The sequence below is a fragment of the Ipomoea triloba genome, chromosome 6 (genome assembly GCF_003576645.1).
Source record: "Ipomoea triloba cultivar NCNSP0323 chromosome 6, ASM357664v1".
Classification (NCBI taxonomy): domain Eukaryota; kingdom Viridiplantae; phylum Streptophyta; class Magnoliopsida; order Solanales; family Convolvulaceae; genus Ipomoea; species Ipomoea triloba.
In genome coordinates this window covers 17,447,029-17,467,293 of record NC_044921.1, presented here as the reverse complement: position 1 = coordinate 17,467,293, position 20,265 = coordinate 17,447,029, and the positions used below count along the sequence as shown (strand labels likewise).

General features: G+C 33.7%; 2 protein-coding genes and 1 pseudogene across 2 annotated transcripts; 2 read left to right on the top strand and 1 right to left on the bottom strand.

Annotated features, from left to right (window-relative positions):
* Positions 1-1,910: 1,910 nt before the first annotated feature.
* On the top strand, positions 1,911-2,777 carry LOC116022603. The gene is made up of 3 exons (XM_031263372.1): positions 1,911-2,177; positions 2,253-2,519; positions 2,639-2,777. Exons 1-3 carry the CDS (start codon positions 1,932-1,934, stop codon positions 2,753-2,755), a joined length of 630 nt encoding a protein of 209 aa, XP_031119232.1. The 5' UTR covers positions 1,911-1,931; the 3' UTR covers positions 2,756-2,777.
* Positions 2,778-5,113: 2,336 nt separating this feature from the next.
* On the top strand, positions 5,114-7,101 carry LOC116023585 (annotated as a pseudogene).
* A 5,172-nt stretch (positions 7,102-12,273) lies between these two features.
* Positions 12,274-19,824, bottom strand: LOC116022578 (amino acid permease 3-like). Its single transcript, XM_031263334.1, has 7 exons — positions 19,711-19,824; positions 15,387-15,522; positions 14,587-14,820; positions 13,937-14,030; positions 13,635-13,849; positions 13,341-13,483; positions 12,274-13,185 (listed from the first exon to the last, which is right to left on the bottom strand). Exons 2-7 carry the CDS (start codon positions 15,520-15,522, stop codon positions 12,538-12,540), a joined length of 1,470 nt encoding a protein of 489 aa, XP_031119194.1. The 5' UTR covers positions 19,711-19,824; the 3' UTR covers positions 12,274-12,537.
* Positions 19,825-20,265: the final 441 nt, after the last annotated feature.

Sequence of the window (20,265 nt, the reverse complement as noted above, 5' to 3'; positions counted from 1 at the left end):
CCGGTGCGGCTGGCTACTCCGCGCATGCTTGGTCATTCAAGCGGCGGACTTTCCGCCGCACCCCGATTTCGGTGTAAGTGCCATTCCTCTACTTTATATGTCTAGGTGTGATTCTGCTGGGGTTTTGCGGGGATTTTGGTATGAGGGGGGTGTCGGTTCTGCTGGTGTCCTCTGTTCTGGAAGGTGGGGTAGTATCACCAGTTCAAAAATTGCAATATAGTTATTCAATGTTTGTATAACTAAAACTAATACTATGGGGTCAGTAGCTGTGAACTAATACTATGGGGGTAGTAGCTGATGAACCACTAATTGTTCTTGTTATATATGTTAAAAGGGGGTCTGCCATTGGGGTTAATTAATTTTATATCTCTTTTCAATTTTTGACTACTGTAGAAACCATGTCGGTGGTTGCCATTATATATATACATATATGGAGTAGTTCATTGTTATATTTGTTAAAAGGGGGGCTGCCATGCTGGGGTGTTTATGCTATTTATGGACTGTTTACTGTTATGTTTTTTTTTTTTTTTGGGTTCTTTTCTGTTGTTGTTCTTAAGATTGATATCTTCTCATTTTGATATTTTAGGCTTAAAATAAGAGTATAGCTAGGAGTTATTCTGGGTAAGACTATATGGACGGATTATATAGTATGATTTAATGTTATATATGTTAAAAGGGGGAGCTTGCATTTGAGTAAATTGATGGGGAATCAATAATAATCAATTCAGATATTAGTTAACAGATAATTAGCTCTAATTTAGTGCACTACAGGTGGTATTTTCTAGGGTGGGTAAATGCATCTGTAGGGAGGGTGGGGTATGCTCAATATTAGCAATGAACTACAGTACTGCCCATTGTAGTGCATCATACTGCTAATATGTGGTTCTAATGTAATGAGCAGGGAGGGTGTAGTTTTTTTTAAAGTTTAATTTTTTAAAGAAGGGTGTTGTCCATTATCTATTTGTATTGAAAAATTCAGCACCATGCATCCTATGCCTCCTTTCATGCTGCTGCATAAATGTAATCATTTCTTTTTATAGTTAGCTGAACATATATACAAGTTAGGCTAATTAATTAGATCTTTGATTAATTCCATCAGTACGTACACATACTCATTAATTAATTTTATATCCCTTTTCAATTTTTGACTACTGTAGAAACCATGTCGGTGGCTGCCATTATATATAAATATACATATATGGAGTAGAGAAGAGGGAAGAAGTAAATTAATTATATTAATAATGGGTTACGACCTCGGATCTTCAAATGTTAACTCTTCTTTTATTTGATGAATCTAAAGCTGTTGGTTTTTCTGCAATAATTCAGCAAGCAAGTTGCATCCTTTTTTTTAAAAAAAAAAAACTTTTTTAAGAAAAAGGGAAACAATGCTAAACTGTCTTGCTGTTTGAATTCTTCTTGTTTGTTTGGCTGTTTTTCACTTTAGAAGCCTAACCGATTGTGTTCCTTGGTTCCAAACAGACCAAAACCCATTTCAACCGGTGGTTTTAACCGAAGACGAGGGCGACACTGATGACGAATTCCACACTGCTCCACGTATTCCTACTTTCACGACGCGCGGTAGACCGAAGCAACTCGTACGTGTTGTTTCCTCACTAACGCAATGTCAGCGGGAAGATGTTATCAGTATTGGCATGGGGGGCCTCCTGGGGTTGCAGGTAGCGGACCTCCCACTACAGCTCGGCGAGTGGTTGGTGGGTAACTTTGACCCAGATATGATGGCCCTCAAGCTATGCAATGGGAGCTACATGAGCATCACGACCCAGGACGTAGCAAGGGTGTTGGGCTTACCCAATGAGCCGTTGCCAATTTCGGAACGTGACGGGCCACATGTTTCGCCAGAACTACGTGCATGGAGGGAGGAAATCAAACACCGGAAAGGAAAAATCACAGTCAAGGCGTTAGTCACGCAGATGTTAGAGCTCAAAGGTGGGGGGGAGTGGTTTAGGCGGCATTTAAGTGTCGTTGTTGTCTCCACCCTGATTGCCAGTGTTTCAAATGGCTATGCCAATCAAAAGACCGTCCATATGTTCCGCGATGTGGACCGGATTACAGACTTGGACTGGTGTGGGTATCTCCTTCGCTCTTTGGTTGTCGCACATGGACATTGGACCCAAGATAGAACTCGCAAATTCATGGGGCCACTACTATTCTTAATTGTGAGTCATACTGTTATACACGGATATATGTGTGTGCCTCCTACTATTATATGCGTTTAATTTGGTGTGGTGTAGCTCCTGTATGCAGATAGGGTCGTGGTAGGAGGACGTGACGTGCCCAGATCAATCCCCACGTTAAATGGGTGGACTACGGAGTTACTCAAAGCACGGGAGGCACGAGAGATTACTGCACAAGGGTTTGGGCAAGGCATGCTAGATGATCCGCCGCATCCAACTGACTTCCATGCTCCTTCGGTTGAAGCATCATTGACTGGCCAACCAATACGACTCAACACCGAGCCGGGCACATTGCAGCCGGGACCTACTCTTGGAACACCACAGGTATGCACATCAACTACTTTAACCCTACATTGGTGCCTGCGTTTTTAATACAACTAGTGCACGGTGCTAGTACGTGCAAACCACTAACATTTGCTAGCTGGTTCTCATTTGTTTTGTAGGGATTTGCACAACTCTTCGAATCCAAAACCGGTGATCTAGTTTTAGTCGCGACACAAGTGGCTGATATGGTGCGCCAAAACCCCAACCAAGCTTATGATATAAACCCACACACATGAATTATTTTTTTGTTTTTATAGGTGCCGCCTAGACCGCTTAGGCGCTAGGCGCTAGTCTACCGCCCGACTAGCGCCTAGCGCCTACTGCAACCATGAAACTTATAATATAATTATATATTCAAAGTGCGTTAGAGAAAGATAAAACTAATATATATATATATATATATATATATATATATATATATATATATATATATAAACATATATTTTAGGTTTATTAGGGGTTGTAGCAAATAGTGGTGAGAAAGGTTTGATCCTTAAACATTTCATAAAAAAACAACTACTAATTACCAACTAAACCATCTCAACTTTTGAGATTTCTGGAAATTAACTTTTTGTCCAGAGCACTTGTAAATTGTGTTGAGACAAATCGATCATGATTAATTGTATTTTCACATTAGAAGTTTCAATGAAGAGGACCAAATTATTAGCAAAGAAAAGATGGGATAAATTAAGTCCTTTTCACGAAAACTTAAAATCTTTCAACACCCCTTCCGTAACTAGTGTACTACTCTATTTATAATATGATTAACCTTTCGGTGCAAAGAACAAATGAATAAGGTGACGTCAAATCACCTTGACGAAACCATTCTAATTCCTCTCCGTTCCATAAAATAGGCATGCTTTTAGACTCCATACAACTCATAATATCCCTAGTCCAAATTTGGTTATTGAAACCAACATCCATCAAAGTATCCCTAGTCCATCAATGATTTTAGAACGAAGAAAGAAAAAACACAGTGTTATTTTGATAAACAAGTAAAATTTTAAAAACATACTTTATAACACGTACTATAAGATACACTCTACAATACTACAAATTGTCCCGATAATATAAAAATATATACTTTGTAATGCTGCAAAGTGCATTTTAATTGATATTAAAAATTGTAGTAAAAGTTCTAAGGAGGCTGAGAGAAAGGAAAGAGAGGGGCGCATTCTCAATCAAACAAGTGGAGTCTCGTCCTTTCATTTAATCATTCAGGACATTAAACAATTATGAAGTGATTTTTTTTTAAATGTTTATTACTTTTGTTAAACAATTAGTGAATTGGATTGCTCATACGATTGCTAAGACAGTCCGTATTTATGACTTATTGTTCGGAGTTGCTAGAAATGTTTCAAGAAGTTCTCCAAGTTTGGAGACCTGCATAAGATAGAGACTACCTGTTGAACTGTTATTCTGTTCCCAGTTACCTTGTTTGTAATTTAATTTGTACATAGGGTGTGGCTAACTATATGTATGTATATTGCTGCTTGTGTAAAGCACAGGATGCTTTTATGTGTTGCATGCATGGTTTTCAAAATTATAAGGAAGTGATTTTTGAAATACAGACCACAGGTTACTAGGTAATAATGTAATATTAGAAGTGATTTTAGTGAGCTCAGAACGACTCTATATCACTGCTGAAAGTTAAGAAATTGTGTCCGTTTATAAATTGGAAAATTTCTCAGATGTCTTATGGAAAACTAGAGAACCGAAAAATAGTACTCAAAAAAAAAAAAGAGAATTAGAAAATAAAAAACAGAAAACATGTTTCAGTTTTCTATTTTGAAAATTGTGTTTCAGTTTTCTATTTTGAAAATTGGAAATAATTTTTCAGTTTTTTTAAAAACTGAAGAACTTATAAAAACAGTTTTCTAAATAGAAAAATAAATCATCTATTATTTATTTGAATATATGTTACTATAACTACATTTTCACTATTATCTACTTACATATTTGTTCACTACTATGAATATTTACTTATCACTATTAGGACTCTATGTATTTGAGTCATATGACTCCCTATTCTAGACTTCCTGTGATTTCCCTATTCTAGTCTGACTGAGATTCTCTCATTATATATATCCCTGTAATTGGTATATTTGAACTATCACATTCAATACAATTCATTCAGTTAGCTAGGGTTACGTTACCACTCATGCAACAAGGAGGTAGCAATTGGGAGCTCAACACGATCATTCTTCTATATTTTTTACTTGCATTATTCATTTAAACATAACTTATTTGCTTACGTTTAAAGTTAGACATTATTCATGATCAAAATTAAAAATTGAACTTTATATTAAGTTTTTAATTGAACTCAATATATATTGGTTACGATATTTTTGGCAAATGAGCAGTGTTAGATTTTGTTGAATATTAGGTAACCTTTGTCTCATTCCTAATAGGGTTGATTTAGTCCTTATATTCCTACAAATATAGAATCTTTACAAATCAGATATTAGTCGTCGTTCTATTTAGATCCTTACACACAAGGGAAATCCATGAATTAGAGAAGAGAAGAGAATCTGCAAGTCAACAACAGTACGCATGTCGTCCTCCAAAGTGAAGACGATTTCAAGGATGGCACAATGGAGGATCGACGATTTCGCATCCACAGCTTACCAACAATCCGACCTGTTCAAGATTGGCCTCTTGAACTGGTAATTAATAACTTCATATTTCATATATATATATATATATATATATATATATATATATATATATGGATCATTTGGCTGTTTCTTGAAGTTTCTCCGACGTCCAAGGAACTAGCTCCGGCGGCTAACTGTGTCTTACGTCTCACCGCACCATTAATGAATTGCGGCCCTCTCGTCACCACAGCCACAGGCACGTTCACTTTTTTTCCATCTCGTAGGGTTTAAAACTTATGTCTGGACTTAATGTTTGGATCTCTTGTAGCTTTAATGAGCTAAGTGACTTAATTGTTACTTTAATTTTGTTGTGCGTGATTACTCGTTTCTTCATGTTGCAGATAATAAGGGAGTTCTTCTCAACTGTAATCCTCAAGGATCCTATGTTATTGATGTTGAGTTCCATGGCCTAAAGATCGCCCAAGAAAAACTGTAAGTTAATTTCAAAACACATACTTACTTACATGTATATATTGGATAATACCAGAACAAGTCTTTAGGAGAAAATTAAGAACAAATTTTAGTCTTACATTTAGAAAAATTAGTCAAATCAGGTGAACACTAAAATCTGTACTTCTCATAATTTCACAAGTTTGCACATTTAGTATTAACATATTGTATATTTAGTAGTAACATCTTGTACATTTAAAATTAAAAGATTGCATTTACAAAAATGTGAAATTGCATTGCACTTAGGATTTAGATTTTAGAGTTTATGATTTAGTTTTTGATTTTATTTGATTTAGGCCTTTAGGGGTTCCTTTTAGATTTAAAATTTAGGTTTTTCATTGATTTTTAAAAATTTATTAAGGTTTGCATATTTAGTTGTTACAAATTGCATATATATTTAAGTATTCAAGTTTACAAAGAGAAGTTGACAGATAATTACGAAAATATCACCACAGTTTTTAAAATCTAATATGATCCGTTCGATTTTTACAGATGTAAGGCTGATTGGTTTATATATGTATATATGCTATTGTTCAAGTGAGTCCAACCATTTTCATGAGTCATGAGTCAGTGTGGATAGATCTGAGTCATTGAATGCTTGAGATCAATAATTTAGATTTCGCCATTGTGCAACAGTTGCACATAAGTGAAGTGCACAGTTTCATAGTTTGCGAAATCTAAGTTATTATCTTAAGAACCCAATGTAGATTTGTCCACACGGTCTCATTGGAAGGGATGAAATCATTTGATGATTAGACTATATATATATATAACACAAACATATATATACACACATACATTATAACATATTTACACACTGTACTGCACGTATATTATATATATGCAGGGTGAAGGAGGGGGGAGTTCCATATGGGCTCTTAGTGACAGAAGGCTGCAGCTGCTTAGTATTAAAACCACTCCTCTCTGGTGTTTGTCTCGCATGCTTTTACAGTCCATACATACTGATTTAACAATCAACACTGGCGACAATGGATCACTACAAGCTCACAAGGCAATTCTCTGTGCTGCTTCTCCTGTATTCCAAACCATGTTCTACCATGACCTAATGGAGAAACAGTCCTCAACAATCAACATACAGGACATGTCAAAAGATTTATGTGCGGCTCTTCTGGGCTACTTGTATGGGATGATCAAAGTCGATGAGTTTTGGAAACACAGATTAGAACTGCTAATGGTAGCTCTGAGAGATCATTGCGAGGAAAGTCTGTTAGCAGATATTGACACGGGAAATGTGTTTGGGCGGTTACAAGTGGCCTGGATTTATCAGTTCCAGAAACTCCAGAAAGGGTGCTTTTAAGTATTTGTTTGATTTTGGCAAGATTTATGATATGAAGGTGCGACAGATTTTTGAGCAAATTTTTCATCGGCGTGCATACCTACCTACCGCCATTTCGGATGAGTTTGAGATTGTTGTAAACTTAGCACCTACAATCATGTCAGGTGTAAAAGAATAGTACAGTTTCGAATTTGTTGATAGGAGAATAACCAAAATATTTTGTTTCTGTCATTTGCAATGTATATATAGTACAAGAAAATGTTATGTGGATTTTTGCATAATATTGCAGGTTATACATGCTCATTTAAATGATTGCTATGCAGTTTATTTTCATCTTTAATCATGGGGTATCAGGTTATGCCAAGACAATTAGTGATGAGATTGTGCTAAGGTCGGAAGGGATGAATTATTAAAGCAAACACAAGTTACAAATGTGATCTTGGCATGAATATAATGTAAGTTTTATGTTACTAGTTAAGTTCTGTATGTATCATGTTTAGAAGATTTTTGAGTTTTTGCATAGCTGATAAATACAAGGATATGTTTATGCATGTATGTATATAAATATCATATATTGAGACTCGGTTGCATGGATAATATACAAGATACATATATAATATGTTGGATCTTGAGGTGCTATAAATAGGCCAAATTTGAATTAATTTGGTGTTATCAATTTTTTTGCTACCTTTTATATAGTTACAAAGTTGTGGAATTATTATAATGACCTGCATGAATTGCATGATATCGCATGTATTGCATGTGCATGTTGTACAATAGAAGAGAAGATTTTTATGTGGATTTTTGCATGATATCGCGGCATGTATTGTGCATGTTGTACATGTTCATTTAAATGATTGCTATACAGTTTATTTTCATCTTTCACTCCTAATCAGACAATTAGTGAGATTGTGTTAAGGTCGGAAGAGATGAATTATATTATTAAAGCAAACACAAGTTACAAATGTGATCTTGGCATTAATATAATGTAAGTTTATGCATGTAGATAAATATCATTTATTGAGACTTTGTCCCGGTTGCATGGATAGTATATATACAATATACATATATAATATGTGGGTCACACTTGTGTGAGACCTTCTTACGGATCCTTATTCGTGAGACGGGTCGGGTCGGGTCAAAGCACCATGCAAATGTCATACTTATATGTGCAAATGCCAAAAACTTGTGTGAGACCATCTCACCATGAGATCGGTCGGGGCGGGTTAAGATGCAAATGTAACACTTATATGCACAAATGTCATGCTCAAATGTAATACTAATCAGGAATAAAATTTTTGTTACTTATAAGGGTAATGTAATACTTTTAAAAGAAAATACAATACTTTTACATTTCGATTTAAAAGTATTATATTTGCCCTTATAAATAAGGGACACTTGTCAACATTACTTATTATGAAAAATGTATTACTTTTTCTCTTATAAGTAACAAAAATTGTGTTCTTGATTAGTGTTATATTTGAGCATATAAGTATGATATTTGCATGGTGCTTTGATCCGACCCGACCCGTCTCACGAATAAGGATCTGTGAGACGGTCTCACACAAGTGTGATGTTGGATCTTGAGGTGCTATAACGGAATATTCCGTTAACTTTTAACTTACTAATGGATTTCTATAAGAAAAGTCTTATGTTCGGATTGAACCTCATCTCAATCGAGTTGGAATAATTGTTAAACATATATATACTACAAATATGTTAGAGTATATTATTGAAAAGTGAGTACCCCACATTATTATTCTTATTAAATTAAATAAATTAGTAATTACAACAAAAAATAATACTTGTGAATTCTTTTAATTTAGAATTCGAGTGAATTCTTTTAATTTAGAATTCGATGTTTATTAGAGACGTGGAGCTAAAAACATGGTTGAAAAGTTTCTCCAATTGCATATTTTAATTTAGTATATAACATACCTCTTTAATTGATTACAAATAACAAATTTTGTTAAACAGATGTTTAGCATGATCAGTTAGTTATGAGGAGGATTATATGTATGTTTAGCTTGGGTAGAAATTAAATGTACGTATTGTTTTGTTCTGTTTTAACTTTTTGGTTTGGCATATATATATGAGAAACGTAGGTATTGTTAGTTGTGATAATATATATATAGCTGTTTATTTGGTATCCAATTTCTGAAAACTACACTCCAACGATTGAGAAGTCGGTTCTTAATTGGTTCAATTCCCTCTTTCATGCAATGGCTAACAATAACGTCGGACTTGGTGTTCGTGCTTCAAAAGTTACTGTTTGCATGTTTTTCGTTGTGTTGCTCGCAGGTACATAGTTAAATTTAATTTTTTTGAGTATTACTGACTCAATTACTTTCTCGATCTACTGAAACACAATTTTTTTTTGTCTGATACACATAAAAAAGGTTGGATGAAAGAGATTGGTGGAGAGGAGATGATGCGTGTATATAGAAGACCATGCTTGGGGCGATGCATTTCACCTGCGCGGTGCCGTCTAGAGTGCAAAGCCAAACAATATCACGATGGGGCGTATTGTGCAATACTTCCCCATGAGCCTGGACTCACCTGCTGCTGCAATCTCAATGAGATTAAATAAATACACTTTCAAAATAAATAGATAAATAAATAAATAAATATATATATATATAGAGAGAGAGAGAGTGTTGCACTTATAAATAAGTTGGGCTTGTGATCGAAGTCCTTTCCGTTATCTAATTACTCTCTGTTATCTGGTTACTATTAAGTTAAACTATGAATAAAATTTGTATTAATATAATAATTTGAATTGATAATTTATACCTTATGTGTTTTTGGGCTACTTTGATCTTGTGATTATATTCTACTCCGTAATTTTACTCTTATTTTTATCGTCTTTTTTTTTTTTTTCACACTACTAAATTTGTGTTGGTGCATGCCAGATTTCATGGATGATTTATACTCTTTTCATTCTTGTACTCTTACTAGTTAGTACTTTCTAATTTTACATTTTTATCCTTTTCTTTTTAATTTTGACTCAGAATCGAACCCCAGTGGGGGATATCGATTCTTTGAATTGAAATTTTTTTGAGAAAGTATAGAAAACATACTAACTTGTAAAGACTCATTAAGAATTCTCCCGTTACTGGGATTGTCCATCCTGTCTTCCTCAGGGATCCTGGCCTGTAAACAATTATTCTTTATAATAATACAATTAAAATTAATGAACATTTAATAAAAATTTTATTTTCACTATTTTTCATAAATAAACACATTAAAGTACAAAATCAAATACAAATAAGAGGGTTAAAATAAAATGCTTTTAAAAAATGAGTATTTTCCTTTATTTTTTCACTCCATATATATAGCATCCTCATATTACTAAGCTAAAATTAGACCTGATAATTATAGACACGACATAAAAATAACGGGTTAGTGTTTACTGTTTAGCGTTAACCCGTTATGTTTCGTGTTTTAACCGGTCAATCCGTTAAACCTATTAAGAAACCGTTTAACTTGTTAATATTATTATGTTAGCCCGTTTACACTAACATTTTTACAACCTGCTAAGAACCATTGTCATTTAGGTAAGAATCATTGTCATGAATAAGATTACAAAAGATATCATGAACATGACTAATGATGAATTTATTACATTAGGCTAAGATCTTATACCAATTACTGATGTTCAACAATCTGAAATTTGAATTTTTATTGTGTTCAATTTTATTCTAAAAACTACTGTGGACTTTTTTAGTTATGATTTTTTATGTTATTTTATCATCTTATGAATGTTATAAATAGATTTTTTTTTTGTTTGTTTGATGGATTGAATTGTATGTTTTATTTTTTTTTATTATATAACTTAACTTTCAATAATTAATTTTAGTTTTTTTTAGTATATTAATAGGTTTAGAGGATTTAAACGGGTTTCGTGTCATATCGTGTCGACGACTCGAAACCTGTTAACAAAATGTGTCTACTGTGTCAACATGTTAACAAATCGTGTTCGTGTTACAAATTTGAACACCTCATAATTTATTGTAAATTTAGTTAGGCTTCGTGATCCAGTTGACCAGAAAGAAGAAGTCTTGCCATAAGGAAAGGCTTCGAAAGGAAGTATCCGAAAGGAAAGGCTTCGGAAGGAAGCATCCGGAATGAAAGGTTTCGCAAGAAGACGTCTGGAAGGAGTTAGATTAGAAAGAAGTTAGTGGGAACGAAAGGAAAAATATTCAAGCATGAACTTCATGGAAGATGAAAAGGGCGTTTATTGCTGCTCTTCCAAGTTCATAGGAGCTTCATTGAAGAATTTTTAAGGAATAATGAAAAGAGATGTTGGACAATTGCAACTTGTATAGCACCTAAAAGTCTATGCATATAAAAAATTGTGATAAGCATGAACATCTCTTTTTTTACATAACTTTGAAGCACTTATACGTACACAAATAGGGTAACATGCATTACCCTATGGATATCTGAACAAGTTAAGGATATGTCAGCAGATTTTAAAGGATTATGGTAGCTTTTGGACAGATACCATCTATTGAGTGTCAATGGGCAAATTCAAAATTTCAAATTGGCATTCACCCCTCTTCGGTATAAAAGGAGGAAAGGTTGGTTAGTTGGTTAATGTTGTGTTGAAAAAGAAAAGTCTAAGTGATCTCAAGTGTTGAAGCGTTCAAGCTATATATATTCAAGCATTTTGGGTAGAAAAGAAAGCTAAATGATTTTTCAAAGTCCAGCACTCAACAACTTACAAGTTACAATCATCCACATTCGAAGGAGTTGTTCGATTACCCTAGCAAGACGATTTAGTAGATGACCCTTGGCTAGCTCTGATGAGATAGTGAAATATAAGGCGACTTTGTGTTTAACCCTTATCCCAAGGACTATCCGAAGAAGCTGAAAGCTTCTAACCACTTTGTATTTGTGTTCTTAAATATTTAGTGGAACCTCCTTGAAGTTAAAGAGATAAGTGGAGTAGAAAACTCTTTGAATCGCTATACATATTATTTTAAACCGCAAACTAACCCCATGCTTTCATGTGCACTCAAGCACTCGAAACTATCAACAAAGTATTACTCCGTATTAATTATATCCTTATTAAAATATCACCCTATAAAGTTTATAAATTGAAAAACATGTAATATCAAAATTGAAAATTTATATTAACAAAAAATGTAAAGTATTCTACCTCAAGCATATGAGAAAATTACTTAATTAAGATGTCATGTGAAGTCTCATTTAAGACTTGCTTCCGGCAGTTGCTTTAAGATGAACTTATGATGTGTAAAATTGTATGGTTTAGTGATAAATAAATTTCGAAATTAGATTTATATTGGTGAAACCAACAAAATTTCGGTTAGATTAAGATATGGGAGGGAGTTAATATATTATTTGGATTTGCTAAAAACTTGAGATTCTAAAGTGGACAAGATATGAGGATCATCAGACATTATTATGATATATCTTTAATTTGGCATCATCACAACTCACCAGACACGATATGAAAACATATAATAAACTAAACTATCACTACAGATCAGACGACAGAACAGCACGCCTAGCTCTTCTTAATCGGCATTTTTGTTCCGATCCTTAAGAACATCTCAACATTAATAAGTCAAGCCTGGATAGATGATCATCAGTAGCTGGTCTTGAATGGCCTGTAAACCTTAAGATCAGTGACAACTCCGGCGAAGGACCCGACAGCGGCGGCAACGGAGATGACGAGACAGGCGGCGCTGAGGATTTGGAAGCAGACCCATTTGGTGCTCCACTTGGGTATCTGTTTCTGAACGATGTACATTTCGACGGGGAAGTAAACGGTGAGCGGCCAGAAGCCCAGGGCCCCGAGGATGCCAACGATGTCATTGAAGAAGGGGAGGAGCATGGAGACGACGGTGGTGAAGACCACGAAAAGGGAGCGCCAGATGAGGCGGAAAAGGTTGAGCCTGAAATTGGGGACTAAGGGGACTTGTAGGTCTCGGGTTATGAGGTTGGAATGTGGGAATTTTTGTTTGGCGGATTTCTCGACGAAGGCGAAGAGGGGCTGGCAGTAGACCTGGTAGGCGCCGACGAGGTGGATGACGATGGCGGCGTTGGCGATGTCGAGAAGCCAGAAGGGGTTGTAGAAGCCGAAGCCGGTTAGGAGGTTGCCCGGGGAGCTGTCTCCGAAGGCGGCGTAGCCAAAGCACCCGCACAGCATGTAGAACACGGTTGTTACTGCTACGCTGATTAAGGTTGCCCTCTTCATTGTCTTGGATTCTCTTGGTGGAGACTTCACTGTGTCCTGTTTTTTCATGCCAATTTTCATTTAATTTGCACATATATTAGATCCCAATCTTCTAGAAGATAAGTAAATGGAAAAATTGCAATTTTTGTCCTCCAAATATACTCAAAGTACATTTTTAGTAAATTGCTATTAGCTGATTGAATTATGTATACCTGAATTTCAATGAGGATGAGGGAATAAGAATAGGCAAAAGCTATGGCTCCAAACGCTTGAAAGCTTAACCATATCTTGTGTAGTTCAGAAACATTACTTCCAACGCTGATTCCAGTAAGGCTTCCTTGGATTTTCCCATTTTCTGAAATCAATTGTGATAAAAATCCAAAAATGAATTTTATTTTTAATTTAGTAACCCTTTTTGCTTTGTTTCTTTATGTAGTAGTTTTCCCTCATCACTTTCCACTGCAGAAAAGATTGAAAAGACAGAGAGAGATAGTTGAAAATAAAACCTGCAACTTTGGCAATGCCAAGGCCAAGTCCAATGGTTGAGTAGGTGAAGGACATGACAGCAGCAACAATGGAGAGCCACCAAATCTGATCAAAATCTGGGATTTGAGAGAAGATGATCTCCACCACTCCAAATATTATCATGTAAGGATTGCTGTTAATATGGCATGGGTTCTTCCCTCCACTAGCATGGAAACAATTCGACCTCTTGATTGCCCTTTTCAATTCCAATTATATATTAGCCTTCCTTCAATTCTAAATTATTCAACAAAGAAATGGGTTCTCAATTTCATCTCATACTTACATCATGCTTATAGCAGAGGCAATGGTGTACCCAATTGCCACTCCAACCAGATTTGCATACTGAATTGCCCCACAAATCTTAACCTGCAATCCCCCTGAAAACAGACAATACCCATATCACTCCCATAGCTTACAATACCAAAATCTCGCTTCCCAATGGTCCACATTGCAATGTAAATCATGAATAAATGTTCATTTCTAATATATTAAAGGTTATTTGTGTACTGAAGTTCAGTATACCTTCAAAAAATAAACATTCAATACACTAAAAATGTACCTTATGTCAGTTGTCCATCTTGTAAAGTGAACCTTGATATATAGTATAATGGTGGAATTCTCTTCTTACTATCTTCCAAAATTCATGTCATGTGCACTATTTCTAATTATATAACTCCATTCCACTAAATTCCAACTTACACTTTGATACCATGTGCACTTTTTTCAATTCTCACATTGCCATATCTTAATATATATGGTATTGTTGACATTACTATAAAGTTAACCAATTTCATATTTGGAATAGTAATGTTAATTTTTCAAAATATAGAGAATAGTTTAATTAAAATTCAAATAAGGACTAAGTTGAAATATTTTGTGACAACAATTAAAGAAAAAAAATTATTAAAAAGATGGAAGGAGTGAAATATATACCAAGATTGGAGCGGACGGCATCCATGTAGGTGTAGTTTCTCTTGCCGGTGACAGGGTCACCGGAACGGTAACATTCGGAGAGAAGAACGGAGGTGTAATAGGTGACAATAGAAAACAAGATCATCATAGTAGGACCAGCAATCCATCCCAACTGTGCCACGGCCCATGCTAAGGACAAAACTCCCGAACCTATAACAGCCGTTATTATGTGTGCACTAGCCGTCCAAACACTCCCTATAACAATCCATCCAAAATAAATAAAACACAAATTAAATTAGCATAATAATAGGCTCTTGAACTATATGTAAAACATTAATTAGAGTTAGACCATAAAATTAATACAAATTTTAATGAGACGGTTCAACTCATTAAATTGATGTAATTGATGTAATTAAGTCAATTAGTCATTTATCAAAAAGTAACGGCATAAAATGTGTTGAATTGGAAGTGTCATTTGTATTAAAAAAAAAACTAAAATTAAAAATAATAATATTTTTGCAGATTATGACTTTTTTGTCTAGATTTGAACGAAATAACTCGACAACTTCTCCATCTAAAATTAATAGTTTTTCTTATATTTAAAAAAAAAAAAAAATCAGCACCAACTAAGATTCCATGATACCCTTTACCGGTTGTTACTTGGAGTTTATAAACTAATTAACTCAATTACTTAATTGTATCAATTCGTTTTTATATAATAATTTTTATTTATTTTTAATACAACTAACCCTACTACATTTAGTATATGTTCAGCATATTAAAGCATAAAGAGTCAATCCAGTAAGGAAGAGAGTAGTTACCAGTTCTCTTGAGACGACCGTCGTCGTCGAAGCATTTGGAGTCGGCGCGCGACTGAGCGTCGACGTTGATCGAGAAATCCAGCACTTGCCGGTGATAATTCTGGTGCTTCGCCGCCGCCGACGAGTTCTCTCCCATCTTCAATTTCCAGGAAGAAGAAGAAGAAGAAGAAAGAGGGGAGTAAGTAGAAATACTCGAGCTCAGGAGTATATACAGCAGCCAATTCAATTCAATTCAAATCAAAGAGCGTTTAGGTTTTGTGATAACAATGGACCACTATTCTCTCTCTCTCTCTCTGGTTTTGCTAATGAGTACTCGGTATCAAGGAGGATTTAAACTAATCTGACACAGATTTGTCTCACAGCTCTCGATGAATTGCAAATGAATGCGTTGTCGATGATTATCTATGAGCGAACAGTAAAGTGGAGAAAGGTCAAACGAGGAAAATGCTGAGCTCGTGGGGGCTTTTTCAGGCCCTCTGTTCCTGCTTCTGCTTATGCTTGCAGGGGAATTGAGAAGAAGGTGGGATTATATAAGCGTTGGAGTTGGAATAGCAGAAAGTTTTTAATGGACGACAGCAATCAATGAATATTTTGTTGGCCCACAAATAAACTTCACCGTTTACGGTTAAAAAATGGCATTTTATATAGCTCCCCGTAGCATTATGGACACTGAATCAAAACTATGAGGTACATCATTTCATAACACAAAATACAAAAATTATAATACAAGATGCATATACATGTTAAATATTTAGTAATTTTTCAAATCTAATTTAAGTACATAATTTATGTTCATAGACACATAACATAAGACAGAGTGCCCTCTATGATATAAAGGTTGTACAAAAAATAGTTTTATAGTACCGTTTGGTATACTGCTATTTTTTTAAGGAAAAATCACTTATTTAATTTTTGTCCTCTTGATTGTGCTGTCAGTCTTATTTATAGTGTACAATTTTGATTTTTAAAAAATATTTAGTACTAACTTCTAGACTTGCACTTATTTTACTTATTATTATTTGTGTTCAATTTAAAACTGGAACTAATGGTTCTGATTCTTATATTTTAGAAACCAAAACTAAAGCCTTATATATACTTGTAATTTTAATTCCGAAATCTTATTATTATTAATTCGGTTTGAAATATCAAAGATCTTGTGGTCTAGTGATACTTAGTGTCCTGGTTTACACTCTCACATTGATGATGGGAGTGGGTTTGAGTCTTAGTGGAGTCAATTGTTGACTCTTTGTGCTTCAGTGGGTAAAAAGAAATTCTAAATGGTTCTTATTCTTATATTTTAGAAAGTAGAATTGAAATCGGAACTGTACGTAAGGTTTTTATTTTAGTTCAAATTTTATACTGTGATTTTATTCGAACTATATCATGGTCCTTTCTAAATAAAAAGTACCTAAAGTCTGAGGGTAATCTTAACCAAGTTAATTTACTATTGACTTGGTAATCACAATGTTACAAATTTGACTTCATGAGAAATATTTTTGTCTCGCTTAATCCATGACAAGGATATAATTCTGGCAATTGTGTGGCTAACTAGCTACCAAATGATGGCTAAATCGTGTTAAAAAAGATGGAAATGCAGTTTTGTATAAGCTTTGTGCGTGCCGTAGCAGTTACATACCTAAATTGATGTGTTTGGGGAACTTTATAGCCACAAATAATACTGGAATATAATAATAATAATAATAATAATAATAATAATAATAAATTTGAAAAAAAAAAAAAAAAAAAGCATGCATGCTAAATTTAGGTCAGATTCCCGATTTCTCAGCTAGCTGACTTAGGTTACAAAAGGCTATAAACAATTATATTTTTTTTTGAAAACTAAACAATTATATTTTTAATCAAGTTAATTTCATTTTTGTCATAAATGTATAAGTGTCTCTCTACTCTTAGTTCTTTTTATCCTAATATCCACATTTGATCCTAGTATTATTATGACATGATATTTTTTGTCCTTCGACAATAAAATCGTTGAAATGTCGTTAAATACAAATATATTTCGATCATTTTTTATACAAAATGAGTTGACCACGCTATATTTTCATATTTATTTTTTGAAAAATTTCGTAATTGAAGACCAAGATACAATTGTGTTTAACGGCATTAAAATTGCTTTGTTAATAGAGGACCAAAAATGATCATGACACAATAATATTATGACTAAATGTGAATGTTTTGATTAAAAAATTAAAAGTGGACTGTTACCTATAAATCTAGGACCAAAATTGAAATTAACTATTTTTAATCATTTCATGATCTTGTGGTCTAGTGACATGAAGTGACTCTCTCAAATAGGAGGCCATGAGTTTGAACCGCGGTGAGACAGTATTGACACTTTGTGTTCCGGTAAGTTGAGAAAGTAGTGAAAGAACAAAATATATAATTCTCTTTGAAAAAATAAAATTTTGTATTTTATAAAATATTATATAATATGGAGTATATTATTGCATTGTTAATTATTACGTACTTTCAAAATATAGAATATGTTGCTATTATAATAACCAAACCTAAATGATTAGCTACTATATTACTCCAATTTTTTAAATTTTATTTCTTAAAAAATACGCAATAATTTTTTGAAAGGATGAAAACAAACATATTCCGTCCAATGTTTATCTGAAAGAAGCGACGCCACGTGACGAGAAAACCAAGTTGGGGAGACGCGTTAGTCAAACTCAAACACCACCAAAAGCGAATAGAAATTTGGCCAAGCACCCTTGTGGACCCCATCTCTAGGTACGTGGTTTGACTCCTCACTCCATAATATATTTATTTATTTTGAAAAATAATTTTTATATATTTATAAATTAATAGTAAAAATTGTATCAACCCATGACCCATCCTCTCTTATTTAAGAAGGGTGTCAAGATGGGTCGAAGTCCGCGAGCCAGCCCTAAACCGTTTCGTAGTGGAGTGGGTTAGGGCCTAGAATTTTCGCGGATCTCGATGGTTAGCCTCGGGCTTTATAGCAACCTTAGCTCGTGAGCCAGCATGAGACATGTTATGGTTGCATAATCTTAACCTACGTACTTCACGGTCCAGCCCTCAAAGGCTCGTGAAAAAGTTCACGGTGGGGACGGGCCTAATGAGGCAGACTAGTCCGCATTGACATTCCTATTAACAGGTAATTTTTTTTTATTTTTTTTTAAAAGTTGGAGAAGTAATGAAAGAACATCTAAAAATTATCTTCTTTTGATTTATAAAAAAAAATCTATTAACACTATTTGAAGGTACATTTTAATTAGTGAAACATGTCTTGTGAATTGTAACTCGAGCTAATAAAAATAAAATTTTTTTTTTTGCCATGAAATATTATTTTCCGATTCCGTATAAACACGGTTACTATGTAGGTATAAACACGTTTTCGAAAAAATAATGTAGGCATAAACACGGATACTATGTAGGCCTATTGTCACTATGTTAAGTCTATGTTACTATGTACGCCTATTGTCATATATGTGACTGAAAATTATTTGCTTTCTGTTTTCATATGAACATTTCTGTTGTAACATCTACGTCGGTGGAATATAAGACACGTGATTTTTTATATTTTTTTTTGTCTCTTTTATTTTTGTAAACACGATTTAAAAAACAAATTAAAATATCTTTCCTAATTTTGTCTTTTGTAAAAGATGGATTGGGGCCTACATATGAAGGTTAAAACTTAAAAGGAATAAAAATAAATTAGAAAATGTAAAAAGTTAGTAGCTTTTAAATTAGGAAAACGAATATCATTTTTAGGTAAATTAAAAAGTGAAAAATATAACCCCTATTAATGTCTAGAAAAAAAATATTTTATATGAGATGTACATCGTATTTTATATTGTGGTCGTTTTACATATTTACTCATAACCCCCATTAATGTCTAAAAAAAAAATATTTTATATGAGATGTACTTCGTATTTTATATTGTGGTCATTTTACATATTTGCTCATAACCCCTATTAATGTCTAGAAAAAAATATTAATTTATATGAGATGTACTTCGTATTTTATATTGTGGTCGTTTTACATATTTGCTCATAACTCCTATTAATATAATGTCTAGAAAAAAAAAACTATTTTATAATATTTACCCATTTTAAATTATGTCAATCCTGCCAAACATCTTGTACTTAATTGGCATCTTTATGACTCTCCTTGAGGGAGGTCACAGATTGAATTCCTGATGGGGCTAACAAGGATTTTACGAGTATAAGTATAACATAAGATATTTACACCTAAACAATAATAAAAAATTTATTCCGACATATAATTAAAAAAAAAAAGACAATAATTAAAAGTTTTAAAGAAATCGATATTGTACCGTCTATATTCTCTCCTTTCTCCTTTCTCTTCTTCAAGTACAAGATCGAAGCAGATATAAGTAGATATATGGTGATGAGTGAGTGAACAGTTTCGTGGCTCACTTTGTGCAAATATCTTGGGATTATATAGCAGTTCAAAAGATAATTAAAAAAGAAAACATATATCTTAAAAGACCGATGAGAACCTTTGAATAAAAAAAGGAAATCATATTCTCATAAAATTAATTGCTTATCATCCATTGTTTGTGAATAGAATAGGGTTCCGATCCTTTGACATCAATAATAATTCCCAGAAATAATTGCAGTCAAGTGTATACGTACAAGCCTACAAGAGCCCGTAATTGTCAGTCAGACATGATATGCTTGTTCAAAAAGTTTTGGAATGGAATATATAATCCCAAAAATAATATTATTGCTTATTTCCTATCCCTAAAAATTTATTTGTAAACCGACCAAATATCTTAAAAAGATCGGAATAAATTAAGATATTAAAAATTTTGTCTAACTTTTTTTGCGAGTATATATATACAAGTGACTTGAATTATGTTTGTACT